We start from the raw sequence: 24,177 nt of genomic DNA, 5'->3' as shown, positions 1-24,177 counted from the left end.
ACAAATGCACATAGATACATCTCCTAACTCCACAGTTTTACTGAGCATTTTACATTTTAACTCTTTGTTTTGCTTTTACTTCCAGCATAACTATGTACAGTTCAGTTTTTTTCAATAAGCAAGCTTATAAATCACTGGAAGCAACCTGCCCAGGACTGACCATCAAACAGAAAGACAGGCCACTTTCTAAACATTAACAATAAGAAAAGCTGAAAATATTAAATATAGCAAAAAGGAGTGTAAATACTGGACTTACATTAGTCAGGTGACCAGAGAGACAACTTAAATAATTCTGCCCCCAAGTGGCCAACATCTGATTAAATTAGCTTTAAGTTTAGGTTTTAAAGGGGGCATCAGCCTAATTAAATATACCTTTCTATTCCTGCAACCTCAAAAACAAACCAATAAATAAATAGATAAATGAAATAAACTATTTCCACTGGCCACAAGGTTTCTGTGTTTAATAAGACAAAAATTGAGGTGGATTTTTAAATTTGCTTGGCAGACAGATGTGTGTCATCCTTTCAATCCAGATTTACAGAATGAATAAGATTCCCACAGAACAATATTTTTTCACAGAATGGCATTTCATATGTTCATTAACATGATCATTACTGGGCTAGAAAATCCTTAAGCTGTTCCAATGTTGCCCCTGGAAATGTTTCATTTTTAATTATGAAATGTTATGCCTTTAGCAGAAAGAGAATGTGCCAATTGTAAGCTCCTTCTAAATAGGACAGCTGCTGATTGTGAGCAGAATAGGAGGGCCAAGTCATTTTGAATGTCAGCCATATTGGCTTTCCTTGATAACTCCACACAACATGTTTGTTTATGGAGGCAATGAAAGTCTAACCAACCGTGGAATCCACCAGGGGAGAATGTGGCTGCTTGGGCAGTGGATTATGATGATTTTACATCTGTGTAACATTGAGGGTTTTCTTCTCTAATTTTGGAAGCAGGTATACGCTGTATGATAGTATTAAAATACTGATCGGCTTACTGGATCACACTGTTGTGTGATATACAGACACCGGGTCCAAGGTGTAAGGAGGCTCTCACAGGTCCCAAAACAGCTTTAGTCGTGGGGACATCTTTGGCCTAACAGTGGACTCAGCTGTTAAACATTCTCAGGTTTTTTCCCTTGTTATGTTTGTTTTGTGGGGGTCTAGTTAAGGACAGACCTCCAAAACATGTTGAAAACAATATACATTTGAAATATGGCATTGTAAAGTGGATACAGCTAACATGTTAATAAACCGCTGCCTATGTACACATCCAGCACACACAGAACAACATTAGCATTAATTTTGAGTCTTGCTTCTGCAAACCAGACCAGTATTCACTTTCCTTTTAGCTTTGGTTGCTACCTTTTCAGCGTGCTGTTTGGCACTGATGCGGTATCATGGGATAATCAAAGGATTTTCACTGGAAACAGCTGGAAATATGGCTGATGGGGCAGTGCAACCCTCCTCCAGAAATTATTGATATTCATTCAATCATTCACTCATTATGAACAGCTTATTACATTCAGGGTCATGGTTGTAGGGGTGCTTGAGCCTATCCCAGTTGACATTGGGTGAGACACGTATGCTTTGTTTTAAATCAGATATTTCTGTACTTAAACTTGCTATTTTGAGTGAATGAGTGCTTTCACACTGAGAAGTATGCACTTATAATGGCAAAAAACTGAGTGTGGAACATTGGACGTTTCTCACTCATAATAATTAATGTTGCCTACATAGCTGAAGGGGCTGGACCACAAACATCTCAGACTTGTGAAATGTCTACGGCCTACCGCTGTGAACACTGAAGCATTGTACTACTAATGTACATGTGTATTTTGCTGCCACTACACTGTTGTCAGACAGACACCATCAGTTTGTTGATTGGGTTAATACTGTCATAATTTGGTACTGCAAACAATAACCCAAATTAGCTTACTAGGTAACTAACACCTGCAGATTTTATCATCAGACATTGATATTAGGCCACATGTGTTGTGGCATAGGGTATACGGTCCAGAGGCGTTTGGTGTTAACACATGTTAAATTGTTGTCTTCACTGGAAGATTTTAGCGTTTAGAGTTATGGTCAGATTCCTGTCAAGTTGTGAATATTCGCAAAATGTGGCAGCTATTATTATAGCTTGGTAGATCAGCTGGTGAAAGAACCAGTTGGTATCAGCCCTGGACATTCAAAGCCTGTTCATTTCATTTTAATACAATAAATAAATAAATACAGAAGAAGACAAGTGAGCAGATATAGCGAGCACATATTTTTGCGAGTGACAATTGTTCGTCAGATGTTGCTGATAATGCTGCCCCCAATTGCTATATGTGAGCAAAGAAGAAAAACTGACCATAAATTTCGTTAAGTGTGCAACAGTCGCGTTTTATTTGAGACAACACTAACCTGTCAAAATTTGTACGCTGCGCAAGTGAGTACATAGTGTACGCAGTGTGCTGCATGTGAGTGTACTGATGGAAGTATCTGATTTGAGACACAGCAACAGAGACAACAATTCACTCTCAGATCCACATCTACGGGCAATTTAGAGACACCAGTTAGGCTAACCTGCATGTCTTTGGACTGTGGGGGGAAGCCAGAGAACCTAGGGAAAAGCTATGCTGACATTCCACACAGAGGGGCCCCATATTACTAAACTGTTTTCACTGTTACATTGTGGCAAGCACATACTGTAATCACTGCCTGGATTATGTTCAGAGATGTTACACTGAGTTTATGAAACTACATTTATGTAGTGTGTTGGCTTTGCAGGGGTCTGGTTGAAGGATAATCCACCTATTAGGGTGGAAAACAAATTAAATACTTTACCAGTGAACATTTTGCTGATACGTTTAATATCAACATTTCTGCAACTTGCCAGATACATATATCAGCAACAATCACTCATTATGTTAATTAAGACCGTAATTAACTCAGCATTATGTTTCCATTATGTATTTGCTGTTTCAAATTGATTGTATATAAATGCAATTTCTAAGAGACAGGGCAGTGTGATTGAAAGAGAGTAAAAGTGAGGGTATGTAAAACCAAAACAATGAGCTGAAAGACACTAATATGCTCTGTTACATTAAAGGTACGTGCAGATTTGATGATAATTCTCTGCAGGTTCCAAATACCAACAACTCATTTCACATCACAAATATTTATTCTAGGCCTGTCAAGCCATTAAAAAAATCAGTCTAATTAATTACATACTCTGATTTAACACTCTAAATGAATTGCATACATACATTTTTGCTGTGAAAGTAATACAAAATCCTTGAATCTTAATTTATTTTATGGTCACTTGGTAGCAGTAGAACAAGCTTATCAAGGTAATAAGAACAAAATTTGTGGTTCCTTGAAATAAAACAGTGAGATAACGGAGGCTTGGTAGAGCTGAAGGGAACTGAACAGCGGATATGAGTGATAATTCTCTGTGGGATTGTCAGTATGAGCAACACCTTCACAACACACAGCCATTTGGTCCATTGTTAATGCAGGTAATGTTTTTAAGTTTAACTTTAATGCCTTAATGTCATGCAAATATTTGTTTTTTGTTTGGTGCAGCCCACAGGAGCACGTAAAAACAGACGTAAAATACAGAATCCTGAACCAGAGTAAATCACAGGCCCTTTAAGAAAGCAGAGCACAATCACGGCTGAGTGTTACCTGGTGTGAGGAGGATGACAGACATGGTGATTAGGGAGCAAACTACCAAGATGACCAGCAGAGCAATGGCAATCCCTTTCCAGTTCCGCTGAGGAGGACTCACCCCACCCAGGTCCTGCAAAAAGACAGAAAAAGAGAAATAGAGGTGAGAGAGGAACAGGAAAAAATACTGATGTATTTACATCATGAATACAAAGACTTTCCCAGCTAACAGACTGATTACATTATAGTGTAGCATTGTTGAAGTTTGACTGTCAATGTTTACCAACTTGATTGTTGACACAAAATTCAATATAAAAAGCTATGTATGTGTTCAGAAGTGAAAATAAAAGCGGAATCATTCAGGCCTTGTCCACACTACCAGCCCAAATCAGTTTTTTGGCCAGTCTGTTCTCATTCCTGTGTCGTCATTTGTCATGCCCCTTGGCATCTGATATCAAAAGGGACCCTTTAGCATCTTTATGGGATGCACTGGGCTTTCTTAATACTTAACGCTAAGAGCAAGTGGCGTCGTACAAAGAGCTAGAAAATCCGCATAGGGCAGAAAGGAGGGGAGGCGAATGGGTACATTGACCCAAAACATGATCTTTTTACCAATCCTGACTAAGTATTTTTGTTGCCTAACCTCAAAGTGACTGTTTCACCGGCAAGTTCCATTCGCACTTGTAAAAAATGCTGCTGCTTTTTTAGTGCTCTGGGCATTAGATACTGATGCACAAAGGCACCTTTCAAAGTGGGTGATACACACCATGTGTTGATGTAGCAGCAACCAACTGAGGTCCTCAAATACCGGCACTATGTCAGTGAACGTCAGTTGGTGAAATGCCGACACACAAAGTCATGTTTCACAGCATTATGAAACACACATGCAAGCACCTGTAATGCCGCTGGTAACAATGTAATATAAGGAGCTGGAATAGGGGGCGGGAGGAGAGGTGGTTGGGTCCAACAAACCCAGGAATTTCCCCCTTTTTTTTTGCTTTTGTTGCAAAAGAAATAAACGTAAAAACAAGGTGTTTTACCAACATTGTACGTTTATTTTGAAAAAACACTATGCAGCTAAGGAGCCGAAATTGTAGATTTCATGTGTAAACGGAAGATTATTTTGAAAAGACACAATGCATGTTACAAGCGTAAATTGACACAGCGTCCCAGAATGTCAACACATAATATGTAGATGTTAAAGTCCGCAGACAAAGCCCAGCATATCCAGATTGATTTACAGCAGAAAGTCTGGACAGCAAGTAAATATTTTTGCAAATCACAATCAAACCAATTTGGGGTGGTCTGAAATCCATTTCAAACCACCCCAAATTCTGCTGTAAATCAATCTGGATATGCCGAAACAGCCCATTTTTATTCCCAGGTTGTCAAATACTGATACTTTGCCCCACCTCTCAGCGTTCGATAGTGACACACAGGGCACCCTTTAGCATACCTATGTGATGCACAGCTTAAACACATTGTAACATGTGGGCTTTGTCTGCGGACTTTAACATCTACATATTATGTGCAAGGTTGCGTCAGTCCAGCTGCTCAAATGTTTTTTGCATCACTTGTATCCGGACACACAAGAAAGACATGAAATTGTCAGTGACAGAAGAGCTGAACAGAATCTGTCTGTGGACAAACAACAAAATAAATTGAAATAAATGACCGTGACTTGACAGAGTGATTGTTTGGAGAGCAAAATGATGGACCGCCATGTCTCCTGTTTCCGCATTCGAAAGCCGCATCAACTGCCTGGCTACATACTGACTGAAATCTACGTTGTTACCATAGCAGCCCAGACAGATAGGTTGGTGATGTCTGCACACACAAATCTGATCTGATCACAGTCTGTTTTAAAGATCTGATTTCAGAAACAAACCTGATTTACCTGCAGTCTGAATTCCTTAAAGGCATGGCAACTGCAGGTCTATCCTGATGATCACATATTGTACACACCTGCAGCACACAGTGGTGCAGCTTACAGTGCCTATTAACATGGGTCACATTGAGGCTTTGTATTTTCAATCCTATCCCCTGCGCGGTGAAGGATTTGCAATGAAGGGCTTTGCCTGAGCCCCACTATAAGCCAGAAAAATGAAACTCGCTGTTTCTGCTTTCAGTGCTGAAAACTGGAAAGTATTTGCATGGTTCAATCATTGCGTGGTGAACCTTTCCTTTTAGTCACACCTTCTGGCCCGTGGAAAACAAATACTTTCTGCAGCTGAGTTGGATGTTGTGTGTTACGACCCTCAGACAGAGATGTTTGGCAGATAAGGAATACAGCAAGCCTTTGCATTCAAGGGCTCTGTCGGTCAAATTGGCAGCAGAAAGACTTGGTTTGAGCAATGTGAGTGACTGTAGAGTACACTGAGTGTGATATTATCTACAGTGAAATAGCTATCCAGGAGAGTTTGTGAAGCTTTTGCCTGCAACTCCTATCTGAGTCCTGGTATTAGAGGGTCTTAAACTGGGTCTTCCTCCACATCTGTTGCCTCTGATAAGGTGAATTAAGCCTCCCCCACTATAAATTTCTTCCCACTGCAGCGCCTCCTGGCCTCAATTACCCACAAAACCCTGCAGGTGAAATGCAGCAATCATTGACCACCAACCCCCTACTACATCTTGATTGGCTGGAGGGGAGGGGAAAAAAAAGATTGCCAATGAGAGCTGGGTTCCACTTTACAAAGAATCTTTCTTTGCATGCGTCCAAGACATTCAATGAAATACATTTTCTAAGCTCTTGACATGGTGCTTTAAAAGCAGCATGCTTTTTCATCTGATTGTTCACACAACATGTAGCAGCAGGCAGAGAAGACAACGCAAATCTAATCTGTTTATTGCTAATTTTCTGCTTACTTTCCTGTAACCGGAGGACATGAGTGTCCTTAAGTATTAGAGTACATGTAACTTTATTGTCCACATGACCGCAAACACACAGCACATAGATGCAGGTTACATTATTCACAGCCCCCGTTGGACTCGTATGACTGCTCTATTATCTGGACTTGGGCCGCTGCTCATTTCATTAATACCACAAAAAAGCTGACGTGTCCTTGAAAACTGACAGCAACTCTAAATTGCCCTTGTGCCTCCATGCATGAGATTCCCTCTCCTTTTCACTTTCTCTCTATCTCATTTTCTCCCCCAGTTTCCTATTTAGCCACATTTGAATCATCATCCTCAGTTTATTAACTCAATTATGAGCAATGATAGAACCACTAAGAGAATTCTGACCCGCTGAGTCTCTCATTACCATTATTAGGAAGGGCTATGATAAACCTGCCACAAGGAGATGAGACAGCAATCCTTTATCACGATCACTGGACCCTCATCAGAGGAAATACATTTTTCACTAAATCTATGTAGATAAAGGACAGGCTGAAGCCTCAGTCAGCTCTCTGACAAATTAGAACCAATACACGTTGCAAGCACTAACCATGCTTCACACACATCTTCCTCCTGGCAGCACAGAACATCTATACAATCAGCACAGTTTCAAGGTGGGCACCCAAGATTAGTGTCACCAAAATCCAAGTGGCATTTGTGCCAAATTTAATGCAATTTCCTTAAGGTTCTTAAGATAACGTGTCTCTGAGAATGCAATGGACAGGGTCACAGTGACCTTGACCTATGACCACCAAAATCTCATCTATTTATCATTGAGTCCAACTGAACATTCGTGCCAGAGTTAAAGAAATTCTGTCAAGGCCCTCTGGAAATATCACATTCATAAGAATGGGATGGACAGATGTACAAATGGATGTACAGACAGATGGATGAACTATGTTCAGATGGACAGTTAGACGGGATAATCGGAAGACATAATGCCTCCAGCCAGCAAACACTAACTAACAGAACCTTTACTCTCTTACATTAACATGCTTTAATGAGTCACAAAGAAAATATAATAGGTGACATCTCTGCTGCACATGTAACATCATCCAACACAACACAACACAACACAAACAACTGAGTCATGCGCAACTGCTCAAATTTGTTTCCGAAAAGCATATTTTTTCGTCTTCTAGCTGTTTTTTTCCTTTGATTTTTCTGTCAGCATGCCATCCATTTTCAAGATGTGTTCATTTACTTCACATAAAGGTGCAAGTACATGCTACAAAGGGACACCCACAGTTATGAATAAACTCACGACAGGCTGGGCAGTAAGGATAGAAAGCATGCACCTTCATTTCTCTCTGCCTGAAAGTAAAAGTACAAGGACAAAGGTCTTTTTCTTTATCTACCCATTCCCCCCTTCTACCATATTCAATATCACACCAGGAGTCTGACAGTTATTGTACGGGTTATATGCTTTGCCATCTATAAATGTATACCTGTGTGGTGCGAGGGAATTATCAGCTGTCAGCATATCACTGTATATATAATATATGCTGTACAAGAAAAGAGCCTTTGCCAAGGTGCTTAGGATGCCATGTCATATACACAGTGATTATATAATTGCATATGTCTAAATGTCAGAGCGAAATGTCAGTTTAAGTAAAGCAGCCTCTTGTGCTTACTCTACAACCAACTGGAAAGTATCATGAACCAACCTACTTATCTAGCACAAACCAAACACATTTTAAGCCAGGGGTGGAAAGTAACAAATACTCTAATATTCTGGGAAATATACTTTTTTACCCTCTCACCAGGAATTACATGAGAAGACTGATATCATTTCATCCCTGGTGTTTTGTACACAAAATGCAGTTAAGCACATGTTAGCACCTAACCAAAGACCAAATCTTGAATGATTGTGATATGATTGTATTAAATCACTTCTTAATTTAAAGAATATCTCAGCACCGTTTTGTCATGCTGGTATACAACAATCAGGAAGTCATTCCCTCTAAGAACAAAGTTTGTTGCCACTTTGAAGAGCAGAGGGATTTAATAGTAAAGCCTGGCCCAAACTATTTTTATTTTTACAAATCTCAACCAATTTTCAAATGAGAAAGACCTCACACATAATGACATGCATGTTCAATTTAACATCAGGTCCAAAATCTGCCTGAGTCTCATGTAGTTTATTCCCGGCTTAAAGAGAAACTTTAGGAGCCCTTTTTTTTTAAAAATTATTTATTATTATTTTTATTAGCTTTTTTTGCCTTTATTGACAGGACAGAGGGTGAAATGGGGAGAAAGAGAGAGAGAGTGGGGACTGACTTGCAGCAAAGGGCCATGAGCCAGATTTGAACCCGCGGCTACTGCAGCGAGGCAATGCCTCTGTACATGATGCGCCGACACCCCAAGGAGCCCGATTTTAAAAATCATACATGTCATTTTTATTGTCTAAGACAGTCAAAAAATATTAGTAAAAATGAACAACTCTCCCCCAAATCCAAAAACTAGAGTGCTTAAAACTCAAATTTGTGATATCATAGGGTATAAAGTCTGGAGCTGCTCCATAGACAATGAATTGGGAAAGATGTTCTAGATGACAATGAGAGCACCCAGGGAAATGATGTGGGAACATTTTGCATTTTAGAATTGAAAACACCACAATAGAATAAAACTCATTTGATGGTGCTGGTGGCCATAAAATCAGGCTCCCATTCATTGTCTATGGAGCATCTCCAAACTCTGTACCCTATGACATCACAAATCTGAGACTTGTTTGTCAAACCTTTGTCAGAGACTGGTTTCTGGCTTTGGGAGCGAGTAGCTTATGTTCACAGATATTGATAAAACTTTCTTTTGCCATGGAAATAACACATTGGAATTCTTAATTTAGGTGGTGTTCCCTCTCAAGGTGAGCCCCTTAGGTACAGACAGAAGGCCAGATTGGCTGAATGTGCTGTAACCAGCAGGCAATTTGAGGGGAAATGAGGGGGGACACCACCCTCCTTGTTAGCAAAATGACCACCTTGTTAACCTGTCATCCCTCTCAAAAGAGACAAGAGACAACAGTTGGAGAAATAAGTGAATCAGAGAAATCAGTGTGCTCTAAAGAGAGAAAAGTGGACATCAAAAACAGAGCTTTGTGCAAGTTAGAATCTATGGCCCCGGCCACGGCTCCGATATATCAATGGCCTAACTGTGCTGTGCTTTGATAAATCTATGGCGCTGTGCGTGGTGTTGAACTAGCAGATGGATTTATAATTTAAGTCCTGCCCTTCTGTCAGTTTCACCCGAAACTATTATATTCTCTAATCTATACAAGAAATTAACAAATTGCCTTCCGACTGTAACTGTTGCTCAAAGTGGTCTTCAAAACAGCTATTGTTGCAGCATTACAAGCAGTTATACCATTAAGCGCATTCTCCACATGCAGCTGTTGAAATCACACAAGCCACCCACTGTCTGTATGTTTTGATTTTATGTTACTGATCATGGTCAATTTCCCTATGAATTTTCTAGTTTCATTGTGGGCACCTATAGTGGAGCTACTTGGGGCAGTGAAAATAAAAGTAACTCATTAAAATTAAAAAAATGTTTATCAGGGTTTTTTTTTTGCTTTTCTTTCTTTTTTTCTTCTTATCTATTGAATTTCTGATTTTAGTCAGTCTGGTGAACACAGTGGGTCCAGCTGCTTTCGGCTCCTCAGGAGCAGAGTCTCTGTCAGGACAGCTGGTTCTGAGGACAGCAATGCCATTACGGAGGTCGAAGTGTGTGTGGAATGAACGGATGGATGTCTCAGAAGAGCTTACACACCACTGATGTCATACTTCACATGCGAATTCCCAGTAATGCTTTTTTCCATCCCTCCCACTGGTCTCCACACTGACTCTCTACACAGATGGCTACAATCAAAAGAAAACAATGAAAGTACTCCTGCTGAATCTCAGTGTCCTGACAGAACAAGAAATACTACATGCCTGAATGTGTAAAATTCTCTGTCTCCTATTTTACTTCCATCAGTTATTATTTATTTATTCAACCCAGATAACGATTAGAAGCCTCATTTAATTAAACTGACTGACTGTAACTCTACCTGCTCTCTCTGGAACAAATGCCATCACACTCAGTCAATACAATCAATTATTCATCAGGTAAAGTAGACCACAGAAAATAATGGACACATCTGTTGTTAGAGAAGTATCAAGGGAAGTAGCTGATTGAAAGGTGATGATGGTATCCTGATGACATCATCAGGGTTACTTAGAGGAAATTTTAAAATTGTTTTCACAGAGTGGTAGCCATGACTAGTAAAATGATCTTCATGTGTAAAATCAGTGGGGTGGCACTTTAGGTATCATTTGCACGATTCAAATCATGCTATTTCCCCATAGTTTTAGTTGATAGTATGCCATGAGTGTATTCAATAACATTTTCAATAATCAATGTCTGGAAGGCATTTGTGGTACAGTATAAAGCAGTAAAGCAGGCAATAGAAGAAAAAACTCCCCTGATTGCTGCAAAGCAGTCCCTTGGCAATCATATGGCTTTGCTGCGTGCTAACAGAGGCCATTTTCTATAATCACATCATCTGTCTTTGAAATAGCAAGAATAGCCTTGAAAACTGAGGGAAAACAACTTCGTATAAAAAAATAACAATGACTCACATTATTATGGGAAGCCTATAATGAGAGCAGAAAGAAAGCGCAACTGAAGAGACAAAGAGCTGATTCCTGTTTGACTGCACTGACTGAGAGAGCAGTATATTCATAATACTATATTGTGCTATAGTGCTATATTGTATGTATTTTTTGATCAGCCTATATATGGCATTGGACTGTGTTACTGGTATTAAAGGTACACTCACTTTTTTTTTTTTTTTTAAAATACTGACAAACTGTGCTTTTTGGAATGCGTGTGCTGTCGTAAGCTATAACAATATGTTGTCAGTTTAAGAGAAACACAGCAAAAGCGGGCAGAAGTAGGATGGATGGGAGGGAGGGGTGGTGGAGGGATCCACCCAGGAGGCCGGTATTCGCTTCCCATAAGATTGTAAAGCCGAACCCTATTCTTTCTAAATCTAACCACGTCCATTGGCTAAACTTAACCACGTGTTTTTGTTGTTGAAACAACGACATAAATTTGTGGTGTTGTACAGATGTAGTGCGTTTATTTTGAAAGAGACTGTATGTAAACGTATGTAAATTTCTTGTGAAAACAGATCTGTGTCTTAAAAACAGACAATGCATGTAACAGGCAGAAGTTGTCACGGCATCCCAAAACATCAAAACCCAACGCACCCAGGGTACCAAACTTTGATATGTGACAAGGTCGGAGTGAGAATGTGTTGGCCATCAATGTCCAACTCAACCACAAAAAGCACCACCAAGACTTGCAAAATAGACATAAGAGCATAAATTTAGCACAGATTCAGCAGAGCTGACAGAGAAGCAGCTGGAATCGTCAGTGCCACATCATCATCTGTACCATGCCAGCAAATCTGAATGAATTATACTTTGGCACTCTTGATTTCCACAAAATGAACTGAACGACTGAACTGTGGAAAATCCAACGTAGTTAACCATGTTGTGCATGTCCATATTGATTTAAAAGATAATCTGGCTCTCTAGGCAGTTTGTGTCTCTCTCTCTGGCTCCCCGCAATCAACTTCAACAAATAATAATCTAGCCAGATCATCCAAACAAGAAGGTATTTCTTTAACATCACTCTTCTAAGAATAGATGTAGTGGTCAAACATTACACAATCCACTGCAAAAAAAAAGAAAAGAAAAAGAAATATATATATATATATATACATATATATAGATAAAGATAGATAGTATAAATTATATGAATTATAAATTTTACATGATTTGAGCAATATGTCTGTGTGTGGTTCTTATAATAAATACAAGCTGTCACAGGTAAATAATAAGCCACTGAAGATGTTTAAGAAAAATATGTGAAAAGTGTTACAATCAGCCAGATGCACTAGTCGCCTTTCACAACATGGTATTAAACAGACATCCATACAGTCAAACAAAGGCATGTTAGCCTTTAATGTCCTTTTATTTGTTGCTGAGTTTGTTGCTGGCTTTCCTGCACTTGAAGGCAGCAGGAGACGTCGATAACAAGTTGGAACATAGTCATTTAGGAATGTACTTAGAGGGTCACACAGACAGAGCTGTTATTTTATTTTAGTGTTGAAAATACTGCATATTTTCTAAAATGCCCTACACACATCACTGTACTTATTGCACTCATCGCTGGCATACATCTCATTTTCACAGAGGGAGGGAGTGAGAATGATGAGACGTTATGTAAAATTAGAATGCTAATGCTGCCTTTTGAGATGTTTGATTAAGACCCCTGCCATCTTCATCAAACTCCTGCTAATAAGCTTTTCCCTTTTTAGCTTACTGTGCACACGGGTCTGTTTGTGCACAAACGTACATGCATGTACAAGTTCACTGTTAGAGGAATGGCGCTATTTATAGAGCCGTGAGCTTACCCTCGCCTGGACTCTGACCTTGGAGAGAGCGTGACAAATGACAAGCAGCATTTCAGCAGAAGCTGAGCCATTTTAACACTGACAGCAGGTCGGAGAGGGAGAAAAAAAAACATAATGCCATCTGCACTGGCTTATTTTTGTTTACCCATGAAATACCATTTCTCACAGCCTCGTGAATCATTGACAGCCACCGCCAAAGTCATGCTGGGGTCTTGAGGCTTAACATCTGAAATTGATCCGCTGGCTAATAGGAAACGGCAAGCTTAGCTGCGTGTTGTCATCGAATTGTATTTAACATTATCAGCCTTGCCCTGAAGGACACAGCCATTGGCCTTTGGTCCATGTGAGATAATTCCCAATTAGTCACTGTCCCTGCCATATTGGTTTCAGATACAAGGTTGTTGACTCACACAGCAGTGCAATGTTATACTTTATATGAACATGAACACTGAGATTAGCAATACAGGAGCAACATTAGTTACTGCAAACCACAGACAGTACTGAAAAAATGTATTTGCTCCTCATATTTCATAAATATAAATTATTTACTCTCAGTGGAGAAGTGGAAGAAATAATGAAGGTAAAAGGATGGCAATCTTATATAGGGGCTGCAGCTTACAGGCCTACAGAACAAAAGTATTTACATTTTTCTTGTCTAATACTAATATTACAATGTTGTTGTGAGCTGTAATGAACTGCAATGCCATGATTGTAGGTCATACTGTTACAATGAAGTCTTTGGGCTCTAGTTTCGCAGACCGGGCGCGGCGGAGGCGCAGCGCACCTGCGCTTCGCCAACTGGGTGTGGCCAAGCGGATTTTGCAAGTTTGGCACACCGTGTGCCCTGGCGCAGCTACTCCTCTATCCGACCCAAAGAGCATGGATACCAAGAGGCGAAGCTCAATAGAACGCCCCATAGCAACAAATTCCCCCATAGTTTCGTCCTACCGCCGCCATTTTGGACCGTCAGCAGACCGCAGCAGACCCACTTGCATACAAAAACACACAGACAAACTGAAGTATATCGCTATTAATTATGCTTACAATGCTACTCACCTCGTGATAGCTTGGTCACAGCTGCTTTTTCAAGTTTTTGTAAAGCAAAATATAGACTTTAAAAAAAACAAAACAAAGAAAAACAGCCGAGATGGCATCTCTACATATTACATCCACTTATGAGAAGATTAACTTAATTACTCCTTCAAAATCACCCCATAAGCCAATTTACCAAAAAAATAAATTAAAAAAAAAAAAAAAAAAAAAAAATCAATATTTTAACTAGAAACACATCAATGGCAACATCACATAGTCAGGAATAAAGATTTATTTACAGTTTGTACAGTAAGGGGACAGTAATAATAATAATAATAATAATAATATATAAGCTAATTTAATATGATATATTTTAATGCTAAAGCAGTAATCAGTTCTGATATAAATGGTCCAAGAGGCCATATATAGGCCTATATATACATACTGTATATCTTCCCATGAAAACTGGCATATTAAAGTGATATTAAAACACTTTAAAATGTACACCTCTGTCAGGATCCTTCAGGAAATGGTGGAAGGCCAGGTGCAGGGTGTTCCACCGATAGTTGTTACAGTTAATTGCACTACACTGTTTTCTTTTACTTTTTTTCTCCTCTCTCCTTGACATCTTGCATGTTGTCTGGGCGCAACAGTCCAAGCTCAACAGTCCAAAATGGCGTTAGCGCCCCTAGTGGCTGTTGGCAGAAATTCAATGGAGCTTTGCCTCTTAGTATCCATGCTCTTTGTCCCACCTCCGTCCCTCCTATTGGCGCAAGTCGGAAAGAGGGAGGAGAGAAGGCGTGGAGTGGGTTTTGCACACATCACACCAATCAAATGAGCCCCTCTCCTCGCCCTTAAATGCGCTGTGTGAAGGCGTAATGAGAGTTTATTCAATTCGCCATGGCAGAAGAGAGCAGCAGCGTCAGATGGCCAAACTTCTCCCAGGAGGAAACTGATGTTTTGGTCCGGGAGGTCCAAGCTCGCAGTGTCCGAATATACGGAACTGCGAGCAGACCTCCACGGGCTGATGATGGAAAGGTAGCCTGGGAGGAGGTCACCACAATTGTAAATCAATGTTGCGTTTCTCTCGTGCGCGCACGCTCGCTCTTTCTCTCTTGCAGTCTCACTGTTTCTTTTCTTTTGACTTTTCTAAGATGACAGATGCTGAATATACTGTATACTCCATATCTGATGCTGTGGCTGTTTGTGGTTGGCTGAGAGGGATGTGAACTCATTAGTTTGCATCTGTGTTCATCAAATCAGGTTGGGTTTCCATTCCATAGTTGTCTGTTTTAACCTATTGTGTTTTTAGTGGAACTATTATGCTGCTGTCTTGGCCAGGAGCCCCTTGCAAAAGAGATTCTAAATCTCAGTGGGACTATTTCCTGGTAAAATAAAGGTTAAATAAATAAATAAAAATAAATTACGCGTGCCAAACGGTGCCAAACCCCTTTGATCTGACATCAGATGTGACGGGACAGTCGATATAGAGATACATTTATGTGCTGATTGCAGATAATTGCATTAAATAGTGTTTTTTGTGGGCATTTATTGCATTGTTAATGTGCCTGACATTCTGGAAACCTGCCTGTGAGGTTCTGGTGACGTGTGCGCACTGTCCGCCGGTCAGCCAAACTTCCGCTACACCGGCTGCACTCCGCCTGCGCTGACAGTAGACCTGGTTTCAGCTGGCGAGTTTTTAGCGCACCTTCGGCGAAGCCTTTTAGCACGAAACTGTCACTGCGCCAAGCTGGATCTGTTGACACCTCCCCCTGCTGCGCCGCCACACCCACCTCAGCGCACCTCAGTCTGCCAAACTACCAAACTGAGCGCACCTCTGGTTGCGCTGCTCGAAACTAGCTCTGCGCGGGGTTCGCCACCCTACGCCATCCTGCGCCGTGCCGGGAAACTAGAGCCCATTGTGTCCATCCTCTTTATCATTTGAAATAAACTGCAGCACTCAAGCACCTTTGCTTCTCTGCTTTATGCAGTAAAATTGCTAGTGAGTAAAAAATACACTTTGTTATGTTAGATAAACTGGAGCCTTGCACACCTTCTTCTGGGATATGCATGTAAAAGTCTGTGGCATATTAAAAAGTAATGTGAGGAGGTATCTCTGCATTTCAAACAAATACTCCCCAACCATAAGTCAGTGTGCCCCCAAGCTGATGCAGCCTTCACCTGTGAGCTAATGCCTTAAATAGCTCAAATGGAATGAAATGCTAAATGACAAAGACATGTAAAGAAAAGGAGTGGAACTACAACCAACCTTCAGACACTGACTCAAAAAGACAGAGGGCAAAATGGTCAAACAGAGTAAAGCCTGTATATTCAGCTCAGGCAATTCAAACTGGCCATTGATTTTGCCTCCCAAGCTTGAGAAAGCCTAGATATTTGATTCTTGTCAATAGTCAGTCTGGAAAGGTATGCTCACTATGCAAGGCGCATGCCAACCATTCAGTGTATGAGGACAACAATCCCTGACTGCAGCAAAAAATGATACAAGGTGCCCCTTGAAGCCATATACAAGATATGTAACTGTTGGCTAAACAATTTGAAGAAAGCATCCAATTACATCTCCAAATACATCTAATTTGATTTAAATGAGAGGCTTGTACTCACAAGAGTGTGAGATGTAAACATTAATGGTGTCCTCCTCGGTTAAACTGTAACATTAGCATTAGCACCACAGGCCGAGTGCCATCTAGTTCCATTATATTGAAGCGGAGGCAGACACCAACTCACACCAAAATAACTAGACTGATAATTAGCACTGCAGGTCAGGGGAAAAATATGTATTTTTGATTTTGAGGTGAACTGTCCCTTTAAGCCCCACCCATGGATCCAAACTCATTCATCATTCCTTATTATTTTTGAGGGATGCCGAATAATCTGGCCATCCCACATGAGATTACAATCCACAAGTATTTCATAAACATCTTCTGGTCTGTGGTCATGTACAAAGCATGTATCCCAAATTAACTGTTCACATGAGAAACTACTGAATTTATGCAGATTACCTTGATAAAGATCTTTTTTCCTCTTCTCCCAGGCTTTCTCCAGACAGTGGGTTAATTTCTATGTTTCATATGCAGCCATTTCAGTCTTTGTGGATCTTCCATATTTAGAAAATTATGTATTTTTATCTTACTAAACAAGACAAGTATTGTAAAAGTAAGCAGTTTTGGTTTAGTCCATATATCGTCAGCTATCTATTTCTGTCCTTGGCAAACACATATTCCCTAAACAAACCAATATTGAGCTTTACATTATCAAAAATGTCTCACTAAACCCACAGTTGCAAAACAGTGAGCATATATCATTGGACCAAGAACCAATAAATTGTTCACTTATTTTTCCTATACCAATGTTATCTGTGTATGTGTAGCTGTGTCAGAATTACTGTCAAGGAACTATTTTTTATAAATGGTCGAATAAAAAAAATTGCCTGTGACAGTTGTCTTTGTAGTCGGTGTAATCAACAGTTGGCTTTAGGGATGCATCGAAATGAAAATTTGTGGCCGAAACCGAATAAAATTAAACGCTTGGCCAAATACCGAATACCGAATACCAAATACCGTTGTTTAGTTTTTCATTAGTTTTTGCAGATGAACCCCCTCCAGATTGGTGTTGTCACGGTACCAAAATTGGGACCTATGGTACGATACCAGTGAAAGTGTCACGGTTCTGAGTAGTATCAGGATACCACAGCGAAAATGAGGCAGATGTGCCTTTTGTCATTTATAAAAAGATAAATCACCTTTCTATAATACATCAATGATATTTCAATGGAATAAATTACTTATTGACTTATTCATACTTCAAAAACAGCATCGATAAGTGATTAACATAGGGGGGATCAAAATAAAATAAATAAATAAAATAAAAATCAACCAGCCACCCTCCTCCCCTTCATAAGTAAAGAACAGTCCCTAAAGTGCGGTGAGGTTTGTGGACCATTACCTGCCACAAAAAGAAATGTGAACGGCTCGTTTCTCCTCTGATACGTCACATACCTGTGTGCTGCCACGGCTCGGCTGGCAAGGTACTACTGGGCAGTCATGACACCAAAAAGAGGACATTATTGGACCTGGAGCCAGGCTTCTCGGTCGCCGGTAAGCCATTATCTTGCGCCGCGGAGCACTATGGCCGCTGTATTTGACAGGAATACATTCCCGTCTGTGTCTGTGACCCTCGTTCAACCCACAACCGGTGGGATTCGCCTTTCACTTCTGCTGCTGGTTGAAATCTGTACTCACACAGCATGCTGAATGAATTATTTTGCTCGCACAAAACTATTTTTAGTGCAAATGTGAGTGCAGTGACGGACGGAGTAAAATATCGCCACACTGCCGACATTTTACTCCGTCCGTCACCGTACGCTGTTTGATTGTGTTATCAAAACACACCGCTATAATTCGGCCTTGCTTTTCACTTATTCCACCGAATACCGAATGTGTGGTTTTTTTGCAATATTCGGCCGAATATATTCGGTTACCGAATATTCGGTGCGTCCCTAGTTGGCTTACACTTTTACATGACACAATTTGTTGACACACTGTTATGTACAGTAAGCGGCAACCTCCAGGAATGAAAAATGAAGCTATCATAGAATTGCCAAAAACTGCTGTTCTTGAAATGGTAACTTGAAGCTGGCTCCAGAAGCCAGTCAATCTCCGTGGACACCCATGTTAAAATGCCAAACTTTGCAAAATAAATAAACATATTTACAGCCTGGTACAAAAAAAGAGTTTTGATCTCAAAGGCTAATTTTCCTCTTAATGAAAACTGTACGGTAATGAATTATGTAAGGCACCTGTTTACATTTTATTAATAAGGCTTGACGTTACGCATGGTACACGAGTGGTACACTTTGAGTGATAGGCTGTCTGCTGATAGTGCCCTCAGCTTCTCAGTCAGATCCACGCCTCGCTCCTTCACAGTGCCAACCTCTTGTCTAAGTATGGTCATTTCTGTCTCCAAAAAACCAAGATGGGGACAACCAAAATGCCGAACTCGAGGCTTCAAAATGGGAGTCCACAAATGAATGGGTGATGTCACAGTAGTTATGTCCATTACTTTAACAGTCTATGGTAATAATGCAATTCTGAAGTCAAAATGATTTATATCTAACATGCCAAAAAACACAAATAAATAAATAAAAAACAAATACAAGGCATATTTAATTTCATTTTGAAAATCAACAAAAGCAGTGACAGCTACTGTACTTCTCAATACCTGTCAACATAAACACACACACACGGTAAACATGCCAGTGCTCTATATTTACTTCAGGTTTGAGTGACAGGGCTATTCTTACCTTACATGATTAACACATTACAAGACACAACAAAGCTTTTATATCTCATGATGTAGCATGTATATTCAGACTGTTTAAGTGTCTGTCGATTTAAATCGAGTAGCATTTTATATAATGGGAACTGACTTTTCTCCCAACCGTGGGATTAGCATGTGGCAGAAATGATGCAAATGTGTGTGTCAGGTTGGGTCCCTCAGGAAGAATAAGAAACAAATTATTTAGCAACATCAAATTTAAATGTTTATCTAAACTAAAATGCTTACATCTGTATTCTAACAGCAGCCATTGATAATAGGTGAAAAAAAACACAATGCACATGCTGTCTGGGGGCTTTTGATATCCTTTAAGAACAATCATTGTCTTGAAATAAACAGGATCAGTCCAGAATGTGGCACAGGCATTTGCTTTTACATAGTTTGAATTTCACCTAAGGACATTTTAATATTCTTTCTTGTATTAATATTTGCTAATTATAATGATAGCCTCACTGAAGTCAGTGATGCACAAAAAGAGAGCAATGCCTGTTTTTATTAGACAAACAAAAGCCAGGAGAGGATTTAATGAGATGTAGTCATCTGGATTGCACTATTATAGTGGATCGATTTAAGATCAGACCACCTCCAGTATGTGAAGGGCACAGGGCAATAAACTCAATTCCATTAATAAGCCTTTACTTGGAATTTTCGCTGCACATTTAAATGTGATATTATATCATTTCCATGGTGGGCGCCAAAGCCTTTGTCTAGTACCCCGCAGTCAAATCTCTGATTTGAACGCAATTAGATACAGTTGACTACATTCCTTGGCAAATTACACTCCAGGCTGTGGATAAGATTCCAGCCATTTCCTCCCAATTCAAAAACAAATCTCATTTATCTCGAGAAATAAAAATTGAAAGGAGAACCTGACATCAGCAGCAATAGCAACAGAGGCTCATTGGCATGGAGCTGGATGTGTCTGTGTGAAGACAGGAAATTGTCCCTCTCTCTGTGTGGCTCAAAAGTGGCGCTCTGTGTGTTTTTTATTTTTATACCTATAGAGTGACATTGGAGGATTCAGTGGGCACTGAGCTATAAAATTGCTAGTTGAGTGGGCATTAGTGAGGATGGAAAGGTGGAGAGGGAAGGGGGCTGGTTAACTAGGGAGCTCCGTGAGGAGGGTGGGATTTTGAAAATGCATCCTTGGACTAAACAACAACAATGTTCTTCATTGCGTGTCAAATCAACACATATAGACATTTTTTAAACTCAGCTGGTGCCCATATCTTCAGGTAGCGACTCTCATTTCCAGGTTGTCAAATACAGCAGCTTGATCATTTGCCAGGTTCTGATTCTGACGCACAAGGAACCCTTTAGCATTTCTTTGAGATGCACCAGGCTTTCAGCTAAATCCACATTCATGGCAATGATGTAGTAAAAGAGGAAAGAAAGGTCGAGTGGGGTGGAGGGAGGTAGGTGTGGTGGATGGGTCAAACAAACCAAGGACTTTCACCCAGGAGACCACTGTTTCTGTCCCTTGTGAAATGTGAGTTTTTTTTAAACTCTGTTACATAGTTATGGTCACATGACATATGTCACATATTTACCTTAACTATGTCACCCAATATACAGCACCGTAATTTACTTAACTTAAGTTACGTAACAAACATACTTATTTTAACTCAAACCGTTATCCTTATTCTAAACCTAACCAAGTAATTTTGTTGTCTAAAACTATAGTACTTTTGGTGAAGTAACCAATGTTGCAAAAAAACAAAGTTTATTTTAAAAGACAATATAACTAGCAAAAATTGACACACCATCCCTGAGCATCCAAAACTGATGCTTGAGGGGGACCTAGAGCGTAACAGTTCGAAGAGTAAGACAACTGACCAGGCTGCTGTATTTCACCAGTCTGGAGAGAGAATGTGGTGCATTAGGATCGTATTGTTTGTCAGTGCCTTCCAAAATGTATTAAAATTGTTATGTAAGCAGTTTATAACTTAAAGTCTGGATTTATGGTATATCTGCATCTATTTCCAAGGTGGAGAAAAAGCACAAACCTAAAAACATTGGTCTCACAGTACTAAGTGGTGCTGTTGAGGTTTCACATCTTTAGAAGTTTATGTTTCGCTGTACCTTTGGTTAAGGTCTGGTTGAATTAAAGCAACTAAAAATTCCTGGTAATGCTTCCACAATGTTTACACAGCATGGGTAGCAAAGATGCATGTGAGCAAAGCAGCAGGTTCAGTCCTCCATCAGTGTCTATATAAGATGCTTTTAGGCACAGTATGAACTGTAGGTCACCTGCATTTTGTGCATTGTAGACACATGAAATTTTTACAAATGAATGGAGGTTGTATGCAAATGCTGGTCAACAAATACGACGCCTACTGGCCAGATAGTGCTGCTGCAATTAAGGCTCAAAAATTACATTTAGGAAAGGCCACTGTCCTCACACTAAGTCAGATTAAGTTGAAATTTGACACACAGGTCCAGCTCAATGTGCTCTACAAATATCCATTATCTTTGAGAAACACATTTTTGACACCTCCTCCTAAACTGCAGGTCCAGTCTGTAGCAAAAGCTTGTTAATATATATTGTTTTGAAGATGATGCTCAGCACATAAAGAGACTGAACTCCATAACTGCTGAGCAAATCACAAAACTTGCAGAAAAAATTCTAGAAAAGTAGAGATACCTTGAAAGTTTCATTTAAACTGACCACTAGGAGGGACCACAGATGCAAAAAATTATAAATTAAAAATTGTTTGTCCAATCATAACAAAATGTTAAATAATAATGTTGAACCACATTTGTAAAATTATTTTTAAATCACTCAATGGGGGTGCCACCACTTACAAACAGGACCCTTGGCCTTTCATAAAACTTGGCCATAAATGAATGATAGGTTGTCCAATCATCACCAAAATCAGTCAATACTTTCAACTAAGCTATTGACGCATGTCCCTAAAATTGCCACTTACTGACCAACAACAGTGTTGCCAAACAAGAGTGTGGCCTGGTAGAGTGTTGGAAGTAAATGACTGAGCATCTGTCTGGTCATCATAAAACTTGTTGGTTACTTCTAATGTAGGTGTCGTAAACTGTCAAAAGTCTTGATCCTACTAACATTTCAAGTTTTATATGTCCATGCAGGCTTGAACCCCGGACCTCTTGCAGTCAGACAGGTAAGTTACACAGATGCTATACCTAATTAAACTAGAGGTGGCACAAATGGCCATTTACCTTTTTACTTTACAGTCTTCTGGAGAGTCAACAATTAGTAAAAATCATAATGAAACTGATGAACACAATTATATAACTGGCTATTAGGAAGACACAGTAGCAATATCCACTTTACAACAGTGCTATACTGCATTATACTGCTATGCTACATTTACTTTTTGTCAACAAATCCCATGAAAACACAATTACCACACCAAGGTGAAAAAAGTCCTTCTCGCAAGACTGCACACTATATGATTTTATTTTTAAAAGGCTCAATAATTTCCCAAAACAGCTTGGCTAGTTTGTAACAAATGTTACTCACACAGAAGTAAATAGAGTATTTGTTGGGTGAATACAGTCAATGACATCTTTGAACATAAGTGACATAAATGACAGCTTCAAAAACAAGCCGACGATGAGTTTATCTGAGCTGTGAAAACATCAAGGTTGACAGGAGGAATGTTTTGTGACTTTGTGACTTGGAATCAAGGTTAGTACAAGACTTCACAGGGCTGCGTGAGAATGAAGGGATTCAGAAAACTGTTAGTATCAGTGTCTTGGATTTTGTGGAGATATGGCAATGAATTTGGGATGACTCAGTCAATCAGTAGGTTATGTTAGAGGTGGTCAGGTGTGAGGTTTATGTGGTAGAAGTCAGCGATAGTGTCTGAGTGGGTGGAGTGAGGAAGGGCTGTTAGCATGTAACCTTCAGTATGTTAACTGTAATGTAAGCTAACCAATGGTTCATGCTAAACTGTTGTTTGGCAGTAGGTTGAATAACATTATTCTACTTTTAATCTAATTATGATCAGGAAGGTGAAGGTCAGTTTCACTCCATAAAATTTGATGTTTCTGCAGACTGAAGATATTAACAACCTGCGCCTGTGCTACACAGCAGTGAAACACCAGCAGGCAGGATGCCTTGTGTAAAGCCAGAAAAAGACAGAATGATGATATTCAAAACCAATATTTCACTTTCTACAATACAGCATATAATATATCATACTTTTCAAAGGTCTGTAGGTATAGGCCATTGTTAACACCTTTTCAGATTCATCGCACAATATACTGACACTCTCTGATGCTTAGCAGGAGCAGAATATGATATTCAAGGTGAGATGTTAATAGAGACTGAAAAGAGAAAAAACTAGAGTCCTTCAGTGTCTCACATGTAATTATTCCTGTACTTATGATACTTGTAGGGACCATGTCATGTGAATGATGACAGCTAAAAGCAGCAGTATACCACTCTCAGACACACACACACAGAAGGGCAGCTGGGCCAGAAGTACAGTTTTGTGTAGGGCAGGAGTCTACAACATTTATTAGGTTTTAACTAAAAGAGAGACAGAACTGACACTGCCTATTATATATACTGTATAAAAACTGTGTTGCATATTTAACTGAGTGGGTGGAGGTTGTCAGACAGAAGGCCATATACGCCTCGGGCTGTAGTCTTGAGTCTGTATACACTGCCTCTTGAAGGCAGGAATTTCATGTCATTATGCTGCATGGCCATTCTGTATAAAACGTACAATCCCAGAATGGGAGGACAGAGTTATGTCACCCGTAAGGCGGCACTGGAGGTAGTAACAGTAC

General features: G+C 39.8%; 1 protein-coding gene across 2 annotated transcripts in view; it reads right to left on the bottom strand.

Annotated features, from left to right (window-relative positions):
- LOC125899749 (inactive dipeptidyl peptidase 10-like) overlaps nucleotides 1-24,177 on the bottom strand; it is a 310,646-nt gene that overhangs the window by 150,002 nt on the left and 136,467 nt on the right. For both annotated transcript variants that reach the window (XM_049594253.1, XM_049594254.1), the window contains exon 2: nucleotides 3,678-3,792. In XM_049594253.1, the coding sequence (XP_049450210.1) occupies nucleotides 3,678-3,792 (115 nt within the window). The remainder of the gene's footprint in view (nucleotides 1-3,677; nucleotides 3,793-24,177) is intronic.

The sequence above is a fragment of the Epinephelus fuscoguttatus genome, linkage group LG13 (assembly GCF_011397635.1).
Source record: "Epinephelus fuscoguttatus linkage group LG13, E.fuscoguttatus.final_Chr_v1".
NCBI classification, from domain to species: domain Eukaryota; kingdom Metazoa; phylum Chordata; class Actinopteri; order Perciformes; family Serranidae; genus Epinephelus; species Epinephelus fuscoguttatus.
The sequence above is the reverse complement of the archived record's forward strand: the minus strand, read 5'-3'. Positions and strand labels throughout refer to the sequence as shown.